Source organism: Macaca mulatta, chromosome 6 (genome assembly GCF_049350105.2).
Source record: "Macaca mulatta isolate MMU2019108-1 chromosome 6, T2T-MMU8v2.0, whole genome shotgun sequence".
In the NCBI taxonomy this organism is placed as follows: Eukaryota; Metazoa; Chordata; class Mammalia; order Primates; family Cercopithecidae; genus Macaca; species Macaca mulatta.
This window is the reverse complement of record NC_133411.1, coordinates 187,434,202-187,462,009: the sequence shown is the minus strand read 5'-3', so window position 1 is coordinate 187,462,009 and position 27,808 is coordinate 187,434,202. Positions and strand designations below refer to the sequence as shown.

The following is a 27,808-nucleotide window of genomic DNA, read 5'->3' as shown; positions in this document are numbered from 1 at the left end:
GATTCATTAGAGAAAACACATCTTGGAAATTTTTTTTAATGTGATTTGAATCAGATCAGTGTTGGGGTACAATGGCCTATAGGGTAATGAGTGATAGACATTAGGAAATCAATAAGACATTGTAGGGACTGCTCTGAAACCCAGGGACTCCCTATCAAGCCAATAATTGAAATTGACCAAAAAAAAATCTCAGTTCAATTCCTGATTTTCTGTATCAATGGAGAGGGATGACATGGCTAATCTACTGCAGGTAAGAATCCATTACTGAGTCTGCTTAAATTATTACTTCCTCTTTCGAGGGCGTTTGGACATGAAATGGCAGGACATATGGTAAATTGTTGATATGCTACAGTTTCCAGAACCAATAGCATGAGAAGTCCTGAAGGTTACTGCAGTCCATATGGCAGGTATATCCAAAGGCACATTCAGCTGTGACTCAGCTCTGAAACCCCTTCATTGGTGGTAGCAGAAACTGACAAGGAGGCTGGAAAGTCCAGCCTATCATATTCCCCTACAGAACCTCTGAGCTAAATCCCTCCCTGGACCCTTCCACTGCCCACCTCACATGTACACTGCAAAGTGTGTTGTGAACCAACGAATGCTTCTAGCACCGCTTGTTGCCACTGAATCTTGCTTTATAGTATCAGGAAACACTGGAGACACCTGGGATGTTTCTCATTTGGGACAGTGTGGGATGCCTGGGAGACCCTTTGTGACTCAGTGTTAAATAGCAAATAAGGCACTGAGACCTTTAGTGACCTTGATGTGCTGAAGATAAACTGACCCATTGTGTCATCGTGAAAAGCCTTCGATGATATATTACCTTGGAAAGTGGTTTTTTAAGACAAACCTTTGATCTTGCTGAAAGATGGACTCAGATGTTTGCTCTAATGACTAAGTGAAGTAAGTTGCTATGTACTTTGCTGTGTAAGTTGAAGCAGTCAGTAGAACGGATTAAACACAAGAGCTTTGGAGCAAGCAAGGTCTGGGTTTGAATCCTGATTCTGGGACTTGATAACTGATCTAGGGCAAATAGCCAATGATCACTTTATAGGATTCAGATGATTAAATGAGATCATGTATATAAAGTGGTTAGCACAGAATGAGTATTTGATAGCTAAAAGCAAGTCTAATTAGTAAATATCAATAACGAGCAGCTAATAACAGAGGTTATAATGGCAAAGGTTTATACCTTTGTAAAGGTTACTCTATAAGATAATAAGCTTTTAATTTACACAATAATTTAGATTTTTACTCTAGAACTTGGCTTTCATATGAGTGTTTTCTGAAGGTAAGTATGTAGTATACATATCCTGGAATGTGTGATGAGAATATTCCTCTGGTTGCTCTTTGAAGCTAAAAATTTCTTTTTTTTTTTTTTTTTTGAGACGGAGTCTCGCTCTGTCATCCAGACTGGAGTGCAGTGGTGCTCTCTTGGCTCACTGCTGCCCCACCTCCTGGGTTCAAGTGATTCTTCTGCCTCAGCCTCCCGAGTAGCTGGGAGCACAGATGCTCACCACCACGCCCAGCTAATTTTTGTATTTTTAGTAGAGACGGGGTTTCACCATATTGGCCAGACTGGTCTTGAACTCCTGACCTCGTGATCCTCCCGCCTTGGCCTCCCGAAGTGTTGGGATTACAGGTGTGAGCCACAGCGCCCGGCCACAAAATGTCTTAAACTAGTTGTTTTTGTTTTTGCTTTTGAGACAGGGTCTGACTCTGTCACCCAGGCTGGAGTGCAGTTGCACAATCTTGGGTCACTGCAACCTCTGCCTCCTGGGCTCAAACCATCCTCCCACCTCAGCCTCCCAAGTAGCTGGGACTACACGCATACACCACCATGTCCAGCCAATTTTTTTTCTGTATTTTTTGTAGAGATGGGGTTTCACCATGTTGGCCAGGCTAGTCTTAAACTCCCGGGCTCCAGTGATCCACCCACCTCTGCCTCCAAGCTGAGATTACAGGCGTGAGCCACCATGCCCAGCCTTTGACTAGTTGCTTTTGACACGAGTTAACCTAAGGTTTTTTTGGACATACTTGTTCTTGTGTAGAGATGAAACCACCAGATTAGGCAGTGTTTCTGGTATTGGTAGTAGATTCTCAGAAATTTAGATAAATCTTTTCATTAAGTCTTGCAGGTAACTGACTTAATAGGAAGGGTTGAGGCTGCCATGTAAGGGTGGTAAGCTAACTGGTGCAGTGATCCTGGGATGAAATCTCTACCTTTAACTTACTCACTTTGACCTTAAACCAACTGAGCAAAATAGCCCAAAGCAGCTTATGTAAATGACCTGGAAAGATTTACTGGGTTCTAGGTCTGAGATGCCAAAGACAATATAAATCAGGTCCTTGTCTCCAAACTAAGCACAAAGCCACAGAGAGTGACTAGGGGCACCATAGTGCTGCATCACACAGCATAGAAGCGCTAGTCATTCTCAGCTTCCTTCTGATCACTACACACTTTTAAACACTAGACCTTCTGGTGGCATACAAATTAAAACACTAAAGCGAGATAAATGTAATTACAAAGCAGACTCTACTATTGGGTAACAGTGTGTGTGACATCTATAATATAAAGGCCTCTGTAGGTGGCATTTCAAGGTGGCTGCTTTTTAACATAGTGTTGCTTTTTTGAGCAGAATTGTGGGCTGTCCTGACCACACAGTCTTATAACCTCATGAGGCAGGATCTCTCATACTCCATGAAACAGGAGAACATTCTTTAGTGCCAGCTTGAATTTACATTCCCATATGCTGCAATTTGAGCCCCACTCTACCTTGTACTATCGCCCAGACCGGTCGGCTCAACATTCTAATAGATTCCCTGGAGATAGGATGTGTAATCAATTGTAGAACCAATACATTTCACTCTTTGGGCAAAATCTGTTAGCATACCAGGTGGCTCCAGATCCTCCACTATTTGAGGACTTCACATCTCACTGGAGTAGTCAGGGGCAGGGAAATGGGTGGGAACTGATGTCAAAGACAGCACCTTAAAGAAATGGCCCTTCAAGGATGAGTAAGATTTAAATTTGTAGATGCAAAAATGGTGGCTATTCTAGACGAAAATAATATTTGTTTCATTCTGTAGCACAGTTTACCCTTCCAATTTTTCAAGTTTCTTTTTCAACTTCACTTCTTGGAGTGCAATCTCCATGAAAATTCAACTCGTCATGTCAACTTACTTTCTGAAATGCTGTACAATCTCCGAGATTTATCTAAATTTACCCTACTTACCCAAACCAGATGGCATAAGTTTCTATAATGTTAGATCACTAAAGGCATTTCTGTTCCCTCCTTTTACCTAACAGGATAACACGTCTCCCACATGCTATTGGGCTAATACCCACAAGAGTTCAACCCTACCCTCCGAATTTTGATTTCTGACTTTCCCTTTTATCCAGCGAATCCCTGTCAGAATACAGAACCACCGCCCCACCCCCTCACCCTGCCCGCCGTCCCCTCGAAGATCTGCAGTCTAACCTTACCTAGACCCTTTCCCTCACTTAAGCCCTCCCTTGCTTTGACACCCTATTCTTGGTTCTCTTCCTCTCCTGCTCATTCCTTCTCAGGCCCTTTTCCTCTGGCCATTAAGTGTTTCCCATAGGGCTCCGACTTTGACCCTAAGATTTCTCATGCTCCATACTTACACGGGGGAACTGCCTGGGGGCTCTCAGAACTGCAGAATACCTTATTTGAGGTAAGCAAGCCCCCTTAACGGACCCTCACTAGCTCAGAGACATTTTTCTGCCTTGGTTGAAAAAAATCAGACCGCAGGGACAAAAACTAATAAAGGGGAAAACTTCGTTAGGGAAACTTCCAGCTCCCTGCTCTGCTCAGGAGGTAGGGATCCTGACAGGAAAACCTTGTCAGGAGTCTCCATTGAAACCTCCTGGGTTTTGTTTTGTTCTGAATAGGAGCACGTGCCTTGAAAAGATAAGCACCCCGTGAGCTTGTTTTCTGGGACAGCCTCTTTATCCGAATCCACCTTAGACTGGAAGCGCCAAGTGCGCAGGACTACAAGCACCCAGTCCATGGAACAGCCCAGGCACCAGCCAGGCCCCGCCTTGGGCGGTTTGGGGGCCGTGGTCGCGTGCCGGGGACTTCCGGAGTCCAGGTCCCGGGGGAGGGGCAGGCAAAGCGCGATGGCGCGGCCCCCTCGGCTGGGAGAGCAGGAAACCGGGCACCAGCCGGCTCTGCGGAGAGGTGCCGCACTCAGCATAACTCCACCTCAAAGGGCAGACACGCGTTACACACTTAGGGCGGGACACGGGCGTTCCTTCCCGGTTCCACCCAAGCCCGTCGAGACCTTAAACACCTTCTCCGCCCAGAGGCCTCGGGACTGAGTCGGGGCGGGGTCGGCAGGGAGTCGGGGCGGGGTCGGGACGGAGTCGGGGCGGGGCCGGGGGAAGAAATGCTTGGGCCGCGCAGCCGCAGTGCAGAGGCTCGGGTCCTGCTCTTACGTCACGTGGAGCCCCGCCCTTACGTGGAGCGGCGGGAGCGCGCAAGGCTGTGTCACGCAGGCGCGTTCGCGCGGCGTAGGTGGCGCTAGAGGCGACCCGGGGGATTGTAGGGCGACGGCGCTGCCGCCATTTTGTGGGGTGTTTGTCGCAGCGGCCGAGGAAGGAAGACGGCAGTTTGGCGACATTTCTCGCCCGAAGGGCCATTTGCTTTTGCGGAGGTAGGGTTGCCGGTGGTGTGTGCGGGGCCAGGCGGCTGTCGGTCTTTAGGTCCCCGAGCTAGGTGTCGGAGAAACGACCGCGTTAGGGGCCTGGGCTTGTGGAGCTGAGGAGTTCTGCGGGGCACTGCTCGGCTGGTGCGCGCCGGAAGCACCGAAAGTTGCCTGGGCGTCGCGGTTCTGCCGCTGACCCTTCTCTGAGGGCCCTGGCCGCTCGCGTCGCGGCTCCGGAGGCCCTGGGCTGGCCGTGCCCTGCTGGCTGGCGAGCGCGGCTTGTGGTTAAGCCTGTCGGGACCTCTTCCAGCCGGCGGGCGCGAGGACCTGTCGGGAGACTTTTCGAGAGCCGTCTCCGGCGTTCGTGTTGTCGGAGATCAGGTCTTTCCCTGGATTCCTGGCCTGGGCCGTTTGTAGCGTTTGGGGGGTTTTCCCGAGTCAAGCACTTGCCCCTGTGTTGAGTGCGCCAGAGGCACTGGCCGGGTTCCCGGGAGCTGGGAGGTGGGTACCGGGCGTCCGCGCAAATCCAGGTGGTTGAGGGCAGTAGGTGCTTGTGAGAGGTGGAAATTTGCGGAGGCTACTCCTCTGTGCTATACTGAACACAGCATTGTTGCAGCGAACCTGCATTTCTGGTAGTTTTGCATCTTATTATCCCTGGTTGCCTAAATAGCCCAGATGTGCTTATACGAGCCTTAGGAAACCGCCCCGCAAACTGAGCTTGCCAGCCACTTTGTCTTGCTTCATAGCTGTCCTGTGCGATTGTGCTTTTTACACACCCCTACTGGCTTGTAACCCATTAAATGCAGTCCTCTTGGAGCCCTCCAATCCTAAACTTATAACCTATTTCGATGTTTTTAAGCCACGTACATAGCGTTAAGTTGTCAAGAACTACAGGATCTTAAGGGCGGTGGCGCTGGATCTACATATGAGATGCATTGTGTCATTAGTTTTTGAAAGATACCTGGTTATTCTAGCACGCAGGGTTCTTTATTAATTAGAGGCAGTGTCATGATTCTAGATAACTTCTTTTTTGTGTATGCGAAGGAACCTTACCACATAGAACCTGGGTGGGGTGATCTTTATGCCTCCAGATAAAATATTTTTGAACATTGCAGGGTGAGTGGGGGAGGTCAGAGGCTGGGACTAACAGCTGAATTAAATTTGAAGTAGCGAACTTGAGAAAAATGTTGTACTCTCACAAGGGAGCTCGTTCTTATTTTAATGTTTGCATATTAACTCATAATTTGAGAATTCTGTTTTGCTGGAGGTTAGCTGGTTGTGGCAGACTTACAGTAGAAGAAGAAAAAACAAAACTGAGGTAGACACAGAAGTCTTGAAAAAACTTCATAATAATGGAGGTTGATAATAATAACCCGCGGTCATCAGATGTGATTTCGCTTGCTATGATTTAAAAATACTTAACCAAGCTGAGTTCCTGATGTGGTTAAAATACAACTTTGGTATTTGACGGAACGGTTCAGAAGAATTGCACTTGAAATTTATTTATTTATTAATTTTTTTTTTTTTTTTTTTTGAGACAGGGTCTCACTGTCGTCCATACTGGAATGCAATGGCGTGATCATGGTTCACTGAAGCCTTGGCTTCCTTGGGCTTCAGTGATTCTCCTCAGTAGCTGGGACTACAGGCTCAAGTCACCATGTGCGATTCATTTTTTGTATTTTTTGTAAAGGCAGGCTTTCACCTTGTTGCCCAGGCTAGTCTCGAATTCCTGGGCTCAAGGGATGAGGCGCCACTGCGCCCAACCGTAAATTTTTCTTGATAGCTCTAATGAAGAAAGTTTGTGTTCTGGCCTTTTGCCTCAAGTAAATTTGTGCTGTTACTCACGTCACGTTCCAATATGGAAGTGACTCCATTTGTATCAAACCGGAATGCTCACTTCCATTGAGACGCTAACAAGAGTTTTAGAATTTCTGTTTGACCTGATCAGTGCCTTCTCTTCCTCTGTAAAGTAAGCTAAGAGCCACATTAGAAGGATGCCTGATGGGTATAGAATTAGAATCAGCAAGAGAATGAATGAAAATATCTGACTGACTGGTGGCAATCAGACTCTGATGGTGTGACACATACTTTCTTGTGGAATACCTCCCAGAAGAATTGAAGCTGCCTCATTTCAAAGCCTTTAATCCATTTAAAATCATTTAAATTTCTACTTGCATTTGTTTGCTTATTAGTCATTTGGGCAAGCTGAATGAGGTTAACTAAGTGGATTTTACTCCGTTTTAGCTTTTTTCAGCTCCTTACTGAATTGTGAAATTCTTCTCTTTTTACCATTTAAACTACCCTGTTCAGCAGAGTTTGGACCTGATTGTGCTTTGGAAAATAATTAAGATGGGGAGAGACAGATAGGGGTTATATTGTTTGAGCACAGATGCTGAGCCTGGAAGGAACCAGGTTATGCATTGGAGTTTGTAAATAGAGTCAGATGTCACTGTTATCGTTTGATTTCACTGTGACCATGCTTCAGTGTGCATCCTTGTAGGCTGATTTCTTTTTCAGAGTTACTTCAGATTTACTACAAATAGATTTTAAGTTTAAGAATAACTGCTGGATAAGAAAATGAACTTGTTGGATAGAGAAAATGAGTTCATAAAATCACATAAACATTAAGAAAATTTTTTTTGTAGAGACGGGGTTTCATTATATGTAGCCCAGGCTGGTCTGAAACTCCTGTACTTGGCCTCCCAAAGTTCTGGGATTACAGGCATGAGCCACTGCACCCGGCCTAAAATCACCTTTTTATATGTCTTCAGTTTCTCTGTTGAATATTGTGTTCTATCCACACAGAACTAATATTCTCAAAGCTTAGAGTCATTCTGAGATTTAGAGAAAAGAACTATGGAGAATTTGAGAAAAAAAAGCTTCATCATTGAATAGCTCTTTACAGTTAAAACAAAGTCACCTCCCATATTTAGTATCCCTAAGTATTTTTGTCTCGCACTAAAGTTATTTGTATTACAGTAATTTGCCAAAGCTGCATGACACTGTGATATTATTTCTCCTTAAATCAGCTCACATTTTAATGTTAACATTTTTAAAAGAAAATATGTCAGTGACTTAATTGGAAAATCACTAATAAGTAGAAAGTAACAAAACAAGATAAATAAAACAAAAAAGTTACTAATTTTTAGCTAAATACTCTTGTCCGCTGGAAACGGTACCCCTGAACCTTTTCATTTGGCCCTTTTTTTTTTTTTTTTTTTAAATTTTTAAAAAGTCAGTTTGCAAGTGTTAGTTGAAGACAAGCACCAAGCTGAGAATTTGTCCTGGATGTAATCAGAATTCAAAAAAAATGTCTTAAGGTATCAGTATTACCCACAGTTTAATACTAGATCTCTATGCTTCTTAGCAGCCATCTGACATACCAGTGCCTTGGGAAACATTACCACCTAAAAAGAATTTGGAGCCTCTAAGACCCTGTGTGTTGGGTTTTGATAAATAATATTAATATATAATATTTTACCTATCACACATCTATAACCTCCGCAATTCCCTTTTCATTTCTATCAACAGATGCGGCATTCCAAACGAACTCACTGCCCTGATTGGGATAACAGAGAAAGCTGGGGACATGAAAGCTACCGTGGAAGTCACAAGCGGAAGAGGAGATCTCATAGTAGCACACAAGAGAACAGGCATTGTAAACCATGTCACCAGTTTAAAGAATCTGATTGGTAAATCAACTCTTGAACTAGTAGCATTGTAGCTCTAATAGTTTTAAATGATTTGTCATTTGCTTGTATAGCTTTCATCTGTCAAATTGTTTTATAATTCAGTCAACAAATACTCATTTAGAAAATATTTGAGTACTTATTTTAGACTAGACTATAGGTGCTGAGGCTGCAGCTGTGAATAAAACAAAGTTCTTATCCTTATGTATGTCTGTCTCCCTGGGAGTGGTAGGAGACAGTTGATCAGTAAGTGAATGTAAAATGTATTAAATAACATGGTGCGTCCCAGCTGCCAGTAACGTGACTAGGGAGATGACACACAAAAAGTTAAGTAATAGTGATCGAATGCCCAATGCGTACCTTTAATTTGTATATAAGAGGGAGACGTGTATGTTGTAGCGCTCATTAAGTGTTTCAGAAATCAGATAGGGTTTTATAGGGGAGGAGTTACTCCAACAGAGAAAAGCAACATGTATTATTAGTCACTTAAACACTGTATTGTATTTGTAGATGAGGCCAAGGGATATGTTTGTTTGGGATTTTTAGAAGCTGGCTTTATTTAAGAACTGTTGTTTTCATAGGTCGTAGCTAGTAATTTTGGGAAATGGCCTCAATAAAAAACTTGCAACAGCGTGTGTCCTGTTGTATTGTATTCTTACCAGTGTAAAATTTGGAGGTAATACATTTATATAGAATTAAAGGAATCTTAAAGTTCTAAATGATTAAAGAAAGGCTAGGTAGGTTTCTTTCACTGTTTCATTAATTTCCCTTTTTCGTTTGTTTTGTTGGTTCTGTTTTCTTCTTGTTTTGTGCAGATGTTCCATTGGGACTGTTTACCAGATTGCTTTCTAAATTAGCCAGCTGGGGTTACTTTAAAAAACAGTATGTAATTTCTTTCCTTCTCCACGTTAACAGACTTGTTCTGCCAAACTGAGCTTATTTGTAGTCAGTGCAGACAAATCATGCTTCATACACATTGTTATATAAGGGGAAGTAGGAAGGTTTATGGCAGGATTTCAAAGACCAGAAATAATTAATAATTAATGTACAGTATACTAAAGAAAACTATCTGTACCCCACTATTAATAAATACAAAAAACCCTAAGGCTTAACGTCATAGTACTAGTTACTCATTGGATAATAGGATAATTATACGTTATATATGTAGAAAGGAAGTGATACGAGTGATGAACAATTCATTCATGCTCATAGTTAATTACATAAACATGATACTGAGTCCAGTTAACCACCAGGCCAATACCTTCTTTGACATTGGTACCAGATGTGTTTGGTGGTCAACATTCACCATAATCCAGAATGTTCTAATTTTGAAGATCAAAAACTTTGAGTGTTTTTATAAAATAACAAAAAACTGAAAAATGCAGAAAAGTATAAAAATGGTAATCTCTATAGGATATTAGTCCCAATTATTTAGCTGTAAAATTATAATTAAAAAAAAATCTTTGTTTCTAAATCTTTGCTGCTGATTATTTCCTGAAAATACACTCCAAGAAGAAGCATTTTTAAGGTAAAAGATATGAACTCTTAAAAGTTTCTTGCTACAGGTTCATATTTCTTTTTCTAGAAAGTTTGCCAAATTATACAACGTGCCCCTTCATGCTCTCACCAATCTTGGCTGTTTTGAAAGGCCAAGAATAATGTTTTGATTAAACTGAATTTTTAAATTTCTAACAAATTTGTCCACTGTCACATAAGTATTGATCATTTGAACATCTTTTTATTCTTAGCCTGTTTATTAAAGTATATTTTATTGATTTAGAAGAGCTTTTTATGACATATTATTTTAACCATTTGTCATATATATGTTGCATAGTGTCTTTTCTTTATGATTTGTCTTTTGGAGGTAGCCTGTGAATTGGTCTCCCTTTCTACAGGCTTAGTTAATCCATTCTGCATTAGAAAGACTGATGTGGCTGTAAACCCTATCTTTATATTGTGCGTAGAAGCCTGTAACATAAAGTATCAAGTCTTAAAGCAGTGATTCTCCAACTTTAGTGTGAATAAGAATCACCTTGGAGGTATGTTGACCAGATTTAGAGTCAGTGAGTATGACTTGAGGCCCAGGGTTACCATTTTTAATAAGAACTCCATATTTGATATTGCTGATAAATAGACCGTCTTTTGAGAAATACTCTTTAGCCTAGCATGCAGGGCTTTTAATGATGCTATTCTCAGCTTACTTATTTGTCTACATTCCCCTGTGTGAAAATTGGTCTTGCCGGGATTGCCTTTTTCCTGAGTAATGCATAGACAAATCCATCTCTAAGCCATTGTGGCTAAAAGTGCCATATGAATTTAAGATGGTAACATGCCATTCTTCTCCACCAGAATTTCTTCTGTATTCTATTTTGTCCAAATCCTGGCTTCCCTTTAAGATGCAACTCTATTTCCATCTTTTTTGTAATTATTCTCTGACCATTTTAAACAGATTTTTTTCCCCATCTCTGACTCTAAGCACTCATGTGTTGTAACTTTTTAGAATTTCCTACATTGTTGGATTTTGTTTCATTTTTATGTGAGTAATCTCAAGTTGTTCATTATTTGTTGGCAGGGACTTTGCCTTATATAATTTTTTTTTTATCTCCCACAGGACCTGTGGATATATAAAAACGAATGCCCTTACCCTCATCCGTCTTGGCTATTTTAAAGGCTATAGTGAAATATTCACTGGGCATTCAGTGGATATTTTAAAAAATTAAATCAGTCTGTTCATCCTGTCTACCCTTTCCATAGCCTGTGTAATTCTGTAGACTTTGTTTATATAATCTCTCAGCCTTGGTCATTGGCCATTGTCTATTGAAGAGACTCTCATCCTTTTAGTTTGTCCTCATGGTGTTCACTCCATGTTTTGTTACTCTATATTATTGTTTATGGCTTAGCAGCTCTAACTTCATGCAGTATTCCAGCTAAAGATTGTTACTGTTAGTTTTTTCTAGTAGAAGGATTTTGGACTTTTATGGGAAGGATGCCCTTAAGAGTATGGTCACTTCTAGCTTATTGTGTTGGTGGTCTCCCTGACAGTTCCAAGCCAACTGATCAGATCTCTAATCTAGACTGCCCACAGTCTTACCCAAATATCCGGAGTTGTTTCTCCAATAAATACCACTTAAAGCTGACGCTAGGGAGAGAGAACCAGGTTTCTGTATCTCCCCAGCCTGGATTTGATACTAGCCCTATTGGGTAGTAGTTGTAAAGATGCTTCTATTTCTGCCAAAACGAGCCCCCTGGGAAAAAGAATGACATCGTACTCTGGGGAAAGGAAAGGGGTTGGTGAGGGCAATCTAGTCAACATCCGTCACTCCATTGCTTGTTAGGATTATTTTAGCCGATTTGTCTGACTGGGCAGGTGTCCCCTCTCTCCCTCAGTGCTCCATGTGCATCCCTCTTGAAGCTTCGCACTCTGTTGAAGAGGACACTCATCCCAGGTAGAGAGGGGGACGGGAAACTGGGCCAAATGAATCTATGTCCTTTTCTTTCCATCAGATCAAGGCTACTTAACTGGGATCCATTGACATCCTGAGGTCCATGACCTATGAAAATCCTTGCCAAGTTTTGTTTATGTGTTTCTTGGGGAAGAGAGTCCATGGCTTCCAGCAGATTTTCAAAGGGATCTGTAGATTAAAGCACTATGGCACTAGAGGATGGTGGCTTCTGTTGTTTCTTACATACTTCTCAAACAGGAATGACAGGAAATTAGAAATGCAAAGGGAAGTACGGTGGTAGAACTACTGTAATTCTAAACTGCAGGATCTCTTTCGTTCTTTAGGGGGATATATTTTAGATGCCTTTGGCACATGAGGCAGTCCTCAAAAGCTACGTTGTCTATATCTCAAACAGGAATAACAAGGCTAGAAATGCAAAGAGTAGAGGAGACATGATAGATGATGTGTGTAATAAAATTGGCTTGTATAATAGCGGTTAGAAAATATTTTAGTTTTTGTCACTAATGTGCTATACAACCTTGGCAAATCATTTTTCTTCTAGGGTTCCTAATTTAGTCGTCGGTAAAATGAAAGGGCTGGAATACATTTAAGGCTCCTTATAGCTCTAATGTACCTTTCATGAAAGAATTCTCTGTGTGCCAGGGATATCTAAAATGCTCTTACATTAAAAGACAAAGGAATCCTTTTTGCCTGCCTCTGATTGTACCTCTGTGAGAGATTAAGACAGCTTAGATACAGGTGCAGAAGGTAAAGGAACACTTAAGTAAACACTGGACCTAAATTAAGGATGTGACTCAAGCTTTATTCCTCGATGTGAAATGCTTGTCAGCAATCTCTATAATGGGCCCATTTGCTTGTTTGTTGAAGTAAAATTATTTCTTAAGCTTTGTGAGATAAATATAAATGCTAATTCATCTGTTTGAATTTTTTTCTTATATTGAGTTAGCTGTTTAAACCAAGAATTTTTGAGAAAAATGTTTTGTTTGAACCACATTATCGCAGAATGAAGAGAATAATTTGAAATCTTTTAATGTGTTTGCAGTCATTATTTAGAAGCAAGGTCCTTGAATGAGCGAGATTATCGGGACCGGAGATACGTTGACGAATACAGGAATGACTACTGTGAAGGATATGTTCCTAGACATTATCACAGAGACATTGAAAGCGGTTATCGAATCCACTGCAGTAAATCTTCAGTCCGCAGCAGGAGAAGCAGTCCTAAAAGGAAGCGCAATAGACACTGTTCAAGTCATCAGTCACGTTCGGTATGATTGATTTTGTTTTTATTTTGAGTGGAGTTTTATTTGTGTGTACTCTTAATGAGCTGATAAGTTTCTAATTGTTTATATATATATAAAATACTATTTGGATATATTATAATTGTATTTATGTTACTCAAATCCTTAAAGGAAACCTCCAGATTCTTGTAGCTGATCTATATATTAGCCCTCATTTGCCCACATTTCCTCATATTCTGCAGACCAGATCATGAGTTTATTGATTTTAATAATAAAAATATTTTTGTATTTGTAACATATTCTTACAAAAAAATCATGCACCCATCTTTCATCTTAAGCATTTTTTTTCCCCTTAGAAACCCTTTATCTGGTACTTGAAAACAAATGTGAAACATTGCACTGGTGGATACCTAAATGTTACTAACCTACATAGAGCATAGTTCCATAGCACAGTGCGTCATTGTCTGCAGTGAATTCTTTTGAAGTTGTGAAAATGGGTGCTGAATGGGAAACATCCAAATAGTCTGCCCACCCCTTTTTTTTTGTACTCAGACATCTTCACCTGCTTGAACAGTGAACTTTGAATTAGCTTCTCCCCAAGTTTTCTTCAGTAAAACTAGTTTTTATTAGATTGAACATTGAAATTAACTAGCCTTTATTTCCCCTTTTATTTTAATCATGTATATTTTAAAATATTGCTAAATTAGAATAATTTCAAATAGTCTTGACATTTTAAAACATTTTTCTGACAAACTAGACATCTCAATTCACAGCATATGCTATTTATAGCAAGAGATAAGTAAATCATGCCATTGCATTCTTTAAATTTCAGACTTCAATTAAATCAGTATTTTAAAGAGACAATTGTGTTGTTTTTTTCTATTGCCACTTTAAGTATCTTATCTGAAAATCTGTTCCTTGCCATGTTTTTCTTCTGTAACATAAACTGTGCCCTGTGAATTTCTGGGGACTGAATTTGAAATTGCTCCTGCCAACTGTTCGTGGCCTGGTGCTTATCTGAATGCCTGAATATCTCCCCGCTGAATGAATTGCGTATTCTGCCCTGAATTCACTCTGATATATTGATTGGCTGGACGATCTTGGTGCTGCCCACTTGCCGTTCCAGAAGAGCCACCGAAGGAAAAGATCCAGGAGTATAGAGGATGATGAGGAGGGTCACCTGATCTGTCAAAGTGGAGACGTTCTAAGAGCAAGATGTATAGAATATTTTTCAACACTTTTTAAACTTTGCAGAAAGAATAATCTTTTTAAGAATAGTTTGTCAGCGGGGGGCTAAAGAACTCTTCATTGCTTTTTTATTTTGTTTTTTGTGGGTTTGTTTGTTCTTTTGTATTTCTTCTTTTCTGTAGAATTTAAATATTTCTATTCTAAAGTTCCAAAATAATCAGTGGAATTTGAGATTAGAGCAAGAAAGATAGCTCTATCTAATTGTTTTTGTAGCAGCTGAAACTAAAATAATTTGAGTGCTGAAACCTTAGTTATGCTTTGATAGAGATCATTTGAAAATATTCCACACTTAAGCATTCATTGTTTGAATAACTAGACAATTTGTACTCAGGTACTTACACCTCTTTTTCCCTCCTCACTTTAGATGAAATCGTGGACACTTTGGGTGAAGGAGCCTTTGGCAAAGTTGTAGAGTGCATTGATCATGGCATGTAAGTTTGTTTTTTCCTTTTTGAACATTCTGATATTTTTGGTGGGGAAAGATTCATAATTTAGATGAAATTTTATTTAATTAATTAATTTATTTATTTATTTGAGATAGGGCCTTTGTTGCCCAGGCTTGGGTTCAGTGGCGCCATCTTGGCTCACTGCAACTTCTGTCTCCTGGCTTCAAGTGATTCTCCTGCTTCAGCCTCTGGAGCAGCTGGGATTACAGGAGTCTGCCACCACACCTAGCTAGTTTTTGTATTTTCAGTAAAGATGGGGTTTCACCATGTTGGCCTGGCTGGTCTCAAACTCCTGACCTCAAGTGATCCACCCGCCTCAGTTTCCCAAAACGTTGGGATTATAAGCCTGAGCCACTGTATCCAGCCAAGATGGAATATATTTTAAATGGTAGCCACGTGTTTTAGGGGTAAATTACTTACCAAAATTTCTTGAACTGTGTATGATTAATTTACCATGAATGTGGATCTTAAGAATGCTGACTGCCAGACACAGTGGCTCACGCCTGTAATCCCAGCACTTCGGGAGGCCAAGGCAGGAAGATCACCTGAGGTTGGGAGTTCGAGACTAGCCCGACCAACATGGAGAAACTTTGTCTCTACTAAAAATACAGAATTATCCAGGTGTGGTGGCACGTGCCTGTAATCCCAGCTACTTGGGAGACTGAGGCAAGAGAATCACTTGAACCCGGGAGGGGAGGGAGGCGGAGGTTCGCCATTGCACTCCAGCCTGGACGACAAGAGTGAAAATCCGTCTCAAAAAAAAAAAATGACCAATTTCAGCGGGGAAATCATTGAAATTAAAGTGGATGTTCAAGTGAAGGAATTTCCCAGAACTCTAGAACTGAGGGCCTTGACCCTGTATACAAGATTTGGCAATTTCAGATTACAGAGGCAATAAAGCATGTCTAATCTTAAATGTTAAGAGTTAGCTTCCTAAACTATAAAGAAATTTTATCATCTAGAGCCTAGAGAATAAAGTTTGTGATTTGACCCTTTCTGCCTCATTTTACTGTTTTCCTCTAGGACCTCTATTTTGTGGCTTGCAAACTTTTTTGTAAGTGAAGCTCTTAGAACTTAAGTGAAACTACACATTTCTAAAAACGACTTAAAATTTTTTATCATAAATTATTTGGGAAGGATGTAATTTCCAACTGGATGTAAATATTAATATTAAGAAATAAAGCTTACCTCTTTTTAAATGCATTTGAGGGAATCTAAATACCATAGCAGCGTGGCACCTACCATCATCCATAAACTCTTCTTGAATACTTAGAAATGTTTTATTATTGAATTTATTTTCATTTCACTTTCCATAAATATTTTCCTAAATTATCCCCACATTTTGCTTTTCTGTAACAAATATGTGAAGGTAAATTGAACTTTAAAGTATTTTGAAATATTTTCAGACTTACAGAAAAGTTAATAAAATAGTTCAAAGAATTCCCATGTATTCTTCACCCAGATTTTCCAAATGTTAACATTTTATAAGATTTACTTTATCATTATACATATATATGTTTTCAAATTTCGCCAACTAATCTGCAGACTATATTCAGATTTCACTAGTCATCCCATTAATGTCCTTTTAGAATTTCTTGAAAGTCTAAGTCTTGGTGTATTTAATGAAATGTATCTTTAAAAAAATTTTTTTTTAATGCGATGGGGTCTCACTATGTTGCTCAGGCTGGTGTGGAACCCCTGGCCTCAAGTGATCCTCCTGCCTCAGCCTCCCATAGTGCTGGGATTACAGGTGTGAGCCTGTAGTCACGTGTGGCACACCCCTGCACCATATCTGGCCTGGAATGTTTCCTTTCTTGGGGTGGTTGAGGCCTCTAAAAAAATGAGGACATGTAGCCATAGATAAATATCTGACTGTTTAGCATTGTTTGTTTTCTTTTTTCGTTTTTATGGATACAAGCACTGAGAAAACTTTTTGGTCATATAATTAAATAGATAGGAGTAGAAGCTTTGTCACAGTAATCTTACTAGAGTTCTTTTAAGTCTTGAGGTGTATGCCAAACATCAAAAAATTTGTTTAGTGACTTATCAGTTCACATTCATTGGGGCCTTGTTGAAAGCAATGAATAGGAAACCACTGGATGCGGAAAAAGGTTTCCTATCCAGCCATTAGAATACATGTTTGTTTGCCCCAAATGTTTTTTATAGCCTAGGGCATACATCTTGTTATACTAGTAAGAGATGGGTATGGTTTTGTAAAGTGGAAGGGCCATAGTGAAAAAGAAGGCTTGAATGCTGGCTCATCTGTAGGTAGATTAGGTTTAAAAAGGAAGACAAAGAGAAGTAGAAGATTGAAACATTCATGGCTCTATGCTTTTTAGGAAGCATTCTTACAGATGCCCCAGTCTTAAAGCCCAGTGCCCTCCCCTGCAGCTGTTTCTGTATACTTGCATCAGTGCATCTGCTAAGGTTTTTCTGGGCTTCATTACTTAGAGTTGGTGTCTCTCTTACCTGGATGTTTCCCTCCCAGTCCGACAAACTCCCAGCTATCTTTCAGGACTCAGTTCTGTGCTGCCTCTTCTGTGAAGAAGTCTAAGTTGTTTATGTGTCTGTCTTTTCCATTAGACTTCAAAGTACGTAGGGACACACCATGTCTTTTAATCACTAATACCTATGCATTGCCTGGCACAGAGTAGGCCTAGCCTGGTAAATGAATGAATACTTTCAACAGTAGCATATTCTATTTTTGGTTTACAATTGTATATATATTTTAAAACTGTTGTTGTATAAAATGTAATTAAATTTAAAATTCTGGGAGCAAATGTTAAAACTCTTAAGTATTAAGGGAATTATCACTTCATGTATTTTATCAAAATGTTTTGAGAAGATGTTATATGGAATCTGCTATAATGTGTTCTGAAAGATTATTTTAAAAGGCATAGAGGAACTGGTAATTAAGATTATGCTTTAGAGCATAACATGGCTTCAACTCACTCCTGTACATATTATCATTTTTATCTTAATTTTATTTTTAAGGGATGGCATGCATGTAGCAGTGAAAATCGTAAAAAACGTAGGCCGTTACCGTGAAGCAGCTCGTTCAGAAATCCAAGTATTAGAGCACTTAAATAGTACTGATCCCAATAGTGTCTTGTAAGTATAAATTTAACCTAGGAGCCATCTTATTACATGAAATATTCAGATTTGCGTAAACTGAATTATTATTTTGCTCTCTTTTAGCCGATGTGTCCAGATGCTGGAATGGTTTGATCATCATGGTCATGTTTGTATTGTGTTTGAACTGCTGGGGCTTAGTACTTACGATTTCATTAAAGAAAACAGCTTTCTGCCATTTCAAATTGACCACATCAGGCAGATGGCATATCAGATCTGCCAGTCAATAAATTGTAAGTACACTTCATAAATCTTTATTTTTATGTATGTATGTATGTATGTATGTATGTATGTATTTATTTATTTTGAGATGGAGTCTTGCTCTGTCGCCCAGGCTGGAGTGCAGTGGCACTATCTTGGCTCACTGCAAGCTCCACCTCCTGGGTTCACGCCATTCTCCTGCCTCAGCCTCCTGAGTAGCTAGGACTACAGGCGACCGCCACCATGCCCGGCTAATTTTTTGTATTTTTAGTAGAGTCAGGATTTCACAGTGTTAGCCAGGATGGTCTAGGTCTCCTGACCTGGTGATCTGCTCCCCTCGGCCTCCTAAAGTGCTGGGATTACAGGCATGAGCCACCATGGCCGGTGATAAATCTCTATTTTTAAATATTTTTTGTATTTTTACCTCCTTAACAATTAAGATAAATCTTTAAGCACCAGGAAACTTGTTTTTATTATAAAAGCTATATATCCAAATGTCACTAAAAAAATAGACATTTTACAAGTAAAGGTGAAACGTCTCTTAACCACTGTATCCTTTGCCAGTCCTCCTTTCCTGGTAGTACAAATTAAGTTTGTAAGTGAAACTAATAATGTGTTTTTGTTCTCTTGTAGTTTTACATCATAATAAATTAACCCATACAGATCTGAAGCCTGAAAATATTTTATTTGTGAAGTCTGACTATGTAGTCAAATATAATTCTAAAATGGTAAGTTAAAGACTTGTTTTACTTTTGGTGGTTGTCTTTAAAATTAATTTAACTTGATGATCTTTGGATGAGGAATTTCACTCCTGAGCTTCATTATATCCTGATGTTTAACTGAAAAGAAGTAATCCTTCTTTGCCTTTCTCATGAGCTTATTTTGACAATCAAGAAGATAATTCATGTGCTGGCCTTTTGAGTAGTGCTATAAAATATTTCATATCTGTTGAATTTCATATTTACTCAACTGTATCTCTCTAGAAACGTGATGAACGCACACTGAAAAACACAGATATCAAAGTTGTTGACTTTGGAAGTGCAACGTATGATGATGAACATCACAGTACTTTGGTGTCTACCCGGCACTACAGAGCTCCCGAGGTCATTTTGGGTCAGTAGACAACACACCAGTCTTTCTGATATTATAATTGAATAAGAGATTTTTGTTCTTTACAGCTTTACTGGTGGTGTGGGGAAGTATGATCTTAGCAGGATTCAGAAAACGTTTTCTGTTTTCATAAAAAATGTGTGGACATTGCTATACTTTTCCTGAGTGGTAAACATGTGATACTGCCTGTGAAAGATATTTCAGGTGGTGGTTATTTTTGAACAAGTAAATCTTAAATGATCATAAGAAAACAGGCTCTGTTAGCTAAATGCATCAAAGAAATGTGATTTTGTGGCGCGATCTCGGCTCACTGCAACTTCTGCCTTCTGGGTTCAGGTGATTCTCCTGCCTCAGCCTTCCAAGTTGCTGGGCTTATAGGCCCCCTTCACCACGCCCAGCTAATTTTTTGTATTTTTAGTAGAGATGGGGTTTCACCGTGTTGGCCAGGTTGGTCTCCAACTCCTGACCTCGTGATTTGCCTGCTTTGGCCTCCCAAAATGCTGGGATTACAGGTGTGAGCCACGGTGCCTGATCTAAAAAGAAAACTTTTATGAGGTCCAAGCTCTATCATTTACAGACTTTATATGTGTTAATAGGTAGAAACTATGCTCCATTATTTATTTATTTTTTTGAGACAGAGTCTCACTCTGTCACCTAGGCTGGAGTGCAGTAGTGCAGTCTCACCACACTGCAACCTCCGTCCCCGGGTTCAAGCAATTCTCCTGCCTCGGCCTCCTGAGTAGCTGGGATTGTAGGTGCACACCACCACGCCCAGCTCATTTATATATTTTATTTATTTATTTTTTTGAGATGGAGTTTTGCTTTTATTGCCTAGGCTGGAGTGCAGTGGAGCAATCTCGGCTTACTGCAACCTCTGCCTTCCGGTTTCAAGCTATTCTCCTGCCTCAGCCTCCTAAGGCGCTGGGATTACAGGCACCTGCCACCATGCCCAGCTAATTTTTTTGTATTTATAGTAGAGATGGGGTTTCACCATGTTGGTCAGGCTGGTATCGAACTGCCGACCTCGTGATCCACCCTCCTTGGCCTCCCAAAGTGCTGGGATTATAGGCATGAGCCACCGCACCTGGCCCATGCTCCATTATTATCCATTTGTTCAAATGATAGACACTGGGGTGGGGGAGTTAACAAAAATGACTTAAGTCACAGTCAATATATATTGACTTGAATATATTTCTTCCTTTATCTTTAACCTCAGTGATACTGAAAGTAATTGAAATGTCTTTGAATGTAGGTTTTATTTGTACATTTGTTTTTTTTACTAAATATTTGATCTTTGAAAGATTAAAATATCAATGTGGTTGGTTCTTTCTCCTTCCCAGTTAAGTATAGATTTAAGGCGACTAGATGTTTTATTCTGATCTGAATAATACTGTCATTGAGAATTCTGAAGGAGAAAGTATATAAAATCATGTATAGACAGCCCTGATGTTTATATATAGATCCCTCTCTGAGCTCCAGTGGGTCTGTAATTTCTGCTTATAGGTGACACTGCTTATAATTCCCATTACATTTTTTATATAATTTGTGCAAAACAGTAGTATTTCTCTTAATGGAAGAAGTAACTCATGCATCAAGCTAATAATTGATAAGGGATTAGTAATTTCATTCTGAGGATAATTATAAACCTACATTTGTGCTAATAAAACATAAAAATTCTTGGACTAACCATGAACTGAGCATAATAATGGTTTCAACAGCAATGCACTCCCATCATATAAACAGTTCAGAGACTATGGAATATTTGCACAAATTGGTTGTATACTTGGAAAATGGTAGTCCCCCTTTTATTTTACATAACATGCACCCCTCCCTAGTTAGAATACTGTGTCTTGATGTGAGCATATGGACCATGAGAGTGTGTTGAATAGCATTTGCTGTAAAACTAAAAATATAAACCCTGAATTTGGTGTCATATTCTCCCAAATGGGTTCTGTAAAGGGAGTACCCATATAGGGAAGGATTTAATGTACTGTCAATTAAAAGTTGTTTCATAGTAAAATGTTTCTATTTGTTTTAAAATAGCTTTAGGTTGGTCTCAGCCTTGTGATGTTTGGAGCATAGGTTGCATTCTTATTGAATATTACCTTGGTTTCACAGTCTTTCAGGTACGTGGCTAGTAAATTCCATTTAATAATTCATAACAAATTGTAAATGTTAAAGGCATGCTAAAGTTTTGACTTCCATATTGGAAAATTGCCATACATCATTATTCTTAAGACTAAAACTTACATTTGCAAAATGGTCATTCTTTAAAACCACAGTTGAATGAAATATTACTATGAGTGAGTGATCATGGTTAATTTTGCATGTGATTAGTGTTTGTAACACATGGTTCATGTATGGTTCATACTGTCTCCTTTTTTACGTTGTGGAGCTCCTTCATAAGTTTGCAGCAGTGTTAATGTGGTCAGTTTTCAGTTCTGGTTATGTTGACTGTCGATGGGCCATTACGGGTCACTTACTCCTTTTTATAAAAGAATTCAGGAACAACAAGGGATTGTATTTTACTCTAAAGTATTAAGCATCTATAATGTCCTAGGCATTTCTAAGTATAAGTACATAAGGGTGAAGAGACAACATCTTCCTCAAGTCATGCAAAAGACATTGGAAAACTATTGCAGTATAGTGTAGCATTTGCTGTGATGGAACAATGTAGAAAGTGTAGATAGGGAGGGCCGGGCATGGTGGCTCACGCCTGTAATCCCAGCACTTTGGGAGGCCGAGGCAGGTGGATCACGAGGTCAGGAGATCGAGACCATCCTGGGCAACATGGTGAAACCCCATCTCTACTAAAAATACAAAAAATTAGCCAGACGTCATGGCGGATGCCTGTAGTCCCAACTACTCGGGAGGCTGAGGCAGGAGAATGGCATGAACCCAGGAGGCGGAGCTTGCATGAGCGGAGATCGCGCCACTGCATTCCAGCCTGGGTGACAGGGTGAGACTCTGTCTCAAAAAAAATTAAAAAATAAAAAAAACAAAGTGTAGGTGGGGAGAACCCAGGAAAGGTTAATAATTACTTTCTTTAGAGAAGGCATCACTGAGAACATAGGAAGAAGAGGAAGAGTTGGAAAACTGGAGTGCAGTGGGCATATAAGGAAGAGGAAATAGTATCTGTAAATGCACAGAGGAGTGAATGAACATATTCTACTCGGGGTAGAATAGCGTTGTCAGTGTCCTGTATAAATGGGAAAATTAGAACAATAGGCAAGGATCAATTCATAAAGGACTTCAAAGACTTTGCAGGGTATTGGTTTGATCCTAGAAGTCAGTGGTTTCCAAAAGTAGACTGGTCCAAAATGAAAATGGTTGTCTAGGATTGCCATTCTGACCATTATTTAGAGATTAGATTATCCCTCCTGCCTTTTTTTTTTTTTTTAATGTCTCTTTTATGTAATTATAGTCATAGTTGTTGGTAGTTTGCTTTTAAAATAAAAAGTCCTCAATTGGTAAAACAAAAAGTAGGAAACTACTTTCTTTTCCATTCTGTCCTTAAGTTGTACCTACATCTGAAATCTAATTTTTTTTTTCTCCCTGAGATAGAGTCTCACTCTGTCGCCCAGGCTGGAGTGCAGTGGCGCAACGTTGGCTCACTGCAACCTCTGCCTCCCAGGTTCAAGTGATTCTCATGTCTCAGCCTCCCAAATAACTGGGACTACAGGCACGAACCACCACACCACAATACTTTTTTGTATTTTTAGTAGAGACAGGGTTTTGTTGTGTTGACCAGGCTGGTCTCGAACTCCTGACCTCAAGTGATCTGCCCTCCTCGGCCTCCCAAGGTGCTGGGAATCACAGGTGTGAGCCCCCGCACCCAGCCTGAAATGTAAATTCTTGAAAGCTTTAGGTGATGCAACCATTGAAGAACTTTAAGTAGGGTTGTGGTATGATGAAGGTGTTGTGTTGTCTTGTTTGGGGAAGAGGGGCTGGAGGTCCCAGCTCAGCACTGTTGAGGCTGGTTTGAAGTTAGAGCGGGGCGGGGGTGTGCGGCTGTGATGAGCTGAGAGTCACTTGGCAGCAGTGCACAGCGATGGATTCACTGTGGGGCACCTCACCAGGTTTCTGTTTCTGTCTCATCCGTAGAGATCCTGTTGAACAGTGCTCCGAGTTTATAGATAAGTTTGATGTCTTAGAATCACGGTTATCAGTCAGTTCTGGGAGGTGTTGTCTGGTTTTGCAGTGGTGAGCTGTAGGGTCAAGAAAAAGTTAAGCAAAGTGAATGCTTCCATCTGACTTATATAAAATGGATGCTTCAGGTGATTTTGTGATTATAAATCACTTTGAGTTTTAAATGAAGTACACATTATTGGAGAGGTGAGTTATATTTTAACTCTACCCTGCAAAATACTCTTAAACTAAGGAATTTCTTTAAAATGTGAAGCTAGTATTATTTCTTCCTGTCATGTATCACGATTTGGAAGCAATATGCAAGGTGCACTAGTTGATAGATTCCTTCTAAAAGTATTTCATAAAGCCTCTGCTCTCCAGAACAAGGGTTAGCACACTTTGGCCCATGGTGAAATCCTGCCTGGTGCCTGTTCTTACAAAAAGAAGAAGAATGTGCAATAGGGACCATTCATGACCAGCCAAGCCTGAAATATTTACTGTCCGGCCGTTCATAGAAGTTTGCCACCCTCTGCTCTAGAAGCATACCATTCCAGCTGTAAGTCTTTGACAGTCTTCTGTATTACACTTTACCCAGGGCTCTGTTACTGTCTAATTTAAGGATATGTGCTTTGACATGGGTTGATAGCTTAACTTTCCTCATATATGAGCTATATGACTTTGAGGTAGTATCTTAACGTCTTTGAAATTCATGTTCCCACATACCTCACTCAGAATTGTTTAGAGAATTATTGGGACTGTGTGTCTGTTGCCTGGGAGTAGTAAGTGTTAACAAGTGAACTATTCATTGAGTACTGGTTGTTAATTTTCATTAAGCAGCTGATTAAATGAGGAGACAGTTTTTCTGGTAATCTTGCCCAGTTATTCTTTAAACAGTATAAGAAATACAAATAAAGAAGGAAACTGAAATTTTAGATTGAACAAGTTAATGTGTTTGTAGGGAAATGCAGAGTGCTAAATTTCTTTTTCTTGTATTTTTTAGACTCATGATAGTAAAGAGCACCTGGCAATGATGGAACGAATATTAGGACCCATACCACAACACATGATTCAGAAAACAAGGTATGTTTTTAAGATTAAAGCCTTTTGTTGGATACGTGCAGTAGCATATATTCAGACTACAGAAAACCCAACGTTGTTGTAATGCTCATTCCAAGGACTATAGATTTTGACTTTTTTTTTTTTTCCCCCTGTACTGGAGGTAAATTGTAACTGCATCTTATTCCTTTTTTTTTTTTTTTTTGGAGACAGAGTCTCACTGTTTCACCCAGGCTGGAGTACAGTGGTGCAATCTCAGCTCACTGCAACCTCTGCCTCCTGTGTTCAAGTGATTCTCCTGCCTCAGCCTCCCGAGTCGCTGGGATTACAGGCACCCACCACTATGCCTGGCTAATTTTTGTATTTTTAGTAGAGATGGGGTTTCACCACGTTAGTCATGCTGGTCTTGAACTCCTGACCTCAGGTGATCCGCCTGCGTCGGCCTCCCGAAGTGCTGGAATTACAGGCATGAGTCACCACACTCGGCCGTGTTTTTAAAACCTAATATAATAAAAAATATTTACCTTGTGATCTAGTGCAGGGGTCCCCAAACTCTAGGAACCGGGCTGTACAACAGGAGATGAGTGGCAGGTGAGTGAGCATTATTACTGCCTGAGCTGCACCTCCTGTCAGATCAGCAGTGGCATTAGATTCTCATAGGAATGTGAACCCTATTGTGAACTGTGCATCCAAGGGATCTAGGTTGCATGCAGGTTCCTTATGAGAATCTAATGCCTGATGATCTGAGGTGGAAGTTTCATCCCAAACCATCATCCCTCCTCCCCAGATCTGCTTCCATGAAACCGGTTCCTGGTTCCAAAAAGGTTGAGGACCACTGATCTAGTAAACAAAATGGCTTTTGGGATAAACTCAAGTTTACGTTTGCATAAATGTTTTCTTAAGGTGATGTAAAAGTAATACATAGAACATGAAAAAGCTTGTGTTTTGGAATCATATCACTCTAAGTGTGAAATGTATTCTGTCCTTAACCAGCTGTATATTCTTAGACAAGGTAGTATTTCCAAACACAGCTTCACCACAGAAGCCACCTAGCGAGTTTAAAGATTTCTAGCCCCATTCTAGATCTAGTGAAAACAGAATTTACAGGACTGAATCCAGGGGGCCCCTAGTTTTAAGCTGACATTGTTCCATGTATGATAGTTAGGAACAACTTAGTTGAGACACTAAAACCTCACAGAGTGGAGGATATAAGGTATCTGATATATAATTGTTGCTGAGGTTTTTAAAAATTGTATGCATATATATAATATAAGTCTATACACCTAGAGAGAGCTGCTTACCATGTCTCCCCTCATGGGTGCAGAGTAAAGATGTGACTCTTGTTATTTTACTAATCCAGATTTTTTGTTTTCTGTAGAAAACGCAAGTATTTTCACCATAACCAGCTAGATTGGGATGAACACAGTTCTGCTGGTAGATATGTTAGGAGACGCTGCAGACCATTAAAGGTAAAAGAAAAAAGATTAAAGATTAAAAAAATAAACCACATGTTTGCACTATTACTAATTTTTTTTAAAACAAAAACATTTCTCCCCCAGGAATTTATGCTTTGTCATGATGAAGAACATGAGAAACTGTTTGACCTGGTTCGAAGAATGTTAGAATATGATCCAACTCAAAGAATTACCTTGGATGAAGCATTGCAGCATCCTTTCTTTGACTTATTAAAAAAGAAATGAAATGGGAATCAGTGGTCTTACTATGTACTTCTCTAGAAGAGATTACTTAAGACTGTGTCAGTCAACTAAACATTCTAATATTTTTGTAAACATTAAATTATTTTGTACAGTTGTGTAAATACTGTATGTTTTGTATCAATAGCATAATTAACTTGTTAAGCAACTGTGGTCTTGATAATGCAATAGAAAAATTAAAATTAATTTTTCTTTTTGAGATTACCATTTTTAAATACCTTTGAAATATCCTTTGTGTCCAGTGATAAATGTGATTGATCTTGCCTTTTGTACATGGAGGTCACCTCTGAAGTGATTTTTTTTTGAGTAAAAGGAAATCTTGACTACCTTATATTCTTAAAGGAATATTCTTTATATACTTCAAATTTAGAACTTTAGTTTTTTTTCTGTAATTGTTGAACGGGTGATTATTATTAACTCTAGATAAGCAGGTACTAGAAACCAAAACTCAGAAAATGTTTACTGGTAGAATTCTATTAAAGTGTAAGTGTTGTATTCTTTTTCATTGGGTGATATTAGGGTGGTAAGTAGACATTCATGGAAAGGCATCCAGTTTGTCCATTGTGACAATTTGTTTAAGAAAACCACATACACACTTTATTTAAGATTAAAATCTAACTGGAAAGTCAGCTTGGAAAATGGACATTTCCAAGTATGTTTGGTGAGTCACAGATATAAAAATAGAAATTCTGATGAGAGGTTTCAGTTTTTAATACCAAGTCCTTAGGAGTCTTAACATTGGCCAGCATCTGTTTATCAGATGACATAAATATGTAAACTTGTAAGAATTAAGGTTATTAATTAGGCAATTTATGTTTATGATAATTCTTACTGGAGAAGGAGGATTTGATTGGAAAGTATTTTGGGAAGAACGTGCTGCTGAAATTTCCAGAATTTAATTGATTGGTTAACATAAACTTTGTGACTTTAGGGTTTGTTGTTGTTCTTTTACTGTCCTTGTTTTCACATAAAAACTCTATGGAGCCGGGTGCGGTGGCTCACGCTGTAATCCCAGCACTTTGGGAGGCCGAGGCAGGCGGATCACCTGAGGCCAGGAGTTTGAGACCAGCCTGGCCAACATGGTGAAACCTTGTCTCTACTAAAGATACAAAGAATTTGCTGGGTGTGGTGGCACGCGCCTGTAATCCCAGCTACTCGGGAGGCTGAAGCATGAGAATTGCTTGAATCCAGGAAGCGGAGGTTGCAGTGAGCCGAGATTGTGCCACTGCACTCCAGCCTGGGCGACAGAGCCAGACTCCATCTCAAAAAAAGAAAAAACGAAACAAAAGAAAACCCACTATGTGGTAAATGTTACTTAATTGGGTAAAAGAAAAAAAAGTCTGTTGCTATGGTTCAGTCAGCCAGGTAGGAATATTTTTTGTCGTAGAATTCCTAAGTGCTTATTTCCAGATATAGGTTATTTTTTGTTAAAAGTATCCCTGTTTCGTAAGTGCATTACACAAATATTGGAGTTTTATCTGTTTATGTTTTGGTTTATTTTAGACTGAGTCTTGCTCTTTTGCCCAAGTTGGAGTACAGTGGCGTGATCTCAGCTCACTGCAACCTTCTGCCTCCTGGGTTCAAGCAATTCTCTTGCCTCAGCTTCCCGAGTGGCTGGGATTATAGACATGCGCCACCAGGCCCTGCTAATTTTTGTATTTTTAGCAGAGGCAGGGTTTCACTGTGTTGACCAGGCTGGTCTCAAACTCC

The 27,808-nt window shown here is 39.8% G+C and overlaps 1 protein-coding gene across 5 annotated transcripts; it reads left to right on the top strand.

The window, feature by feature from the left end:
• The first annotated feature begins 4,572 nt into the window (after positions 1–4,572).
• CLK4 (CDC like kinase 4) lies at positions 4,573–27,016 on the top strand. 5 transcript variants are annotated; one of them, XM_015141566.3, is made up of 14 exons: positions 4,576–4,680; positions 8,203–8,363; positions 11,748–11,806; positions 12,867–13,089; positions 14,189–14,279; positions 14,675–14,741; positions 17,751–17,867; positions 17,955–18,121; positions 18,723–18,817; positions 19,073–19,202; positions 21,243–21,325; positions 24,328–24,407; positions 25,762–25,852; positions 25,943–26,429. In XM_015141566.3, the coding sequence occupies exons 3-14, from the start codon at positions 11,754–11,756 to the stop codon at positions 26,081–26,083; spliced, it is 1,338 nt and encodes a 445-aa protein (XP_014997052.1). In that variant the 5' UTR covers positions 4,576–4,680; positions 8,203–8,363; positions 11,748–11,753; the 3' UTR covers positions 26,084–26,429.
• Positions 27,017–27,808: the final 792 nt, after the last annotated feature.

Coding starts and splice junctions, on each gene's coding strand:
- CLK4 (XM_015141566.3), top strand. CDS start 11,754: ATGTGCATCCCTCTTGAAGCTTCGCACTCTGTTGAAGAGGACACTCAT. Junction 17,868..17,954: donor ACTGATCCCAATAGTGTCTT/GTAAGTATAAAT, acceptor GCTCTCTTTTAG/CCGATGTGTCCAGATGCTGG. Junction 21,326..24,327: donor TTGGTTTCACAGTCTTTCAG/GTACGTGGCTAG, acceptor TGTATTTTTTAG/ACTCATGATAGTAAAGAGCA.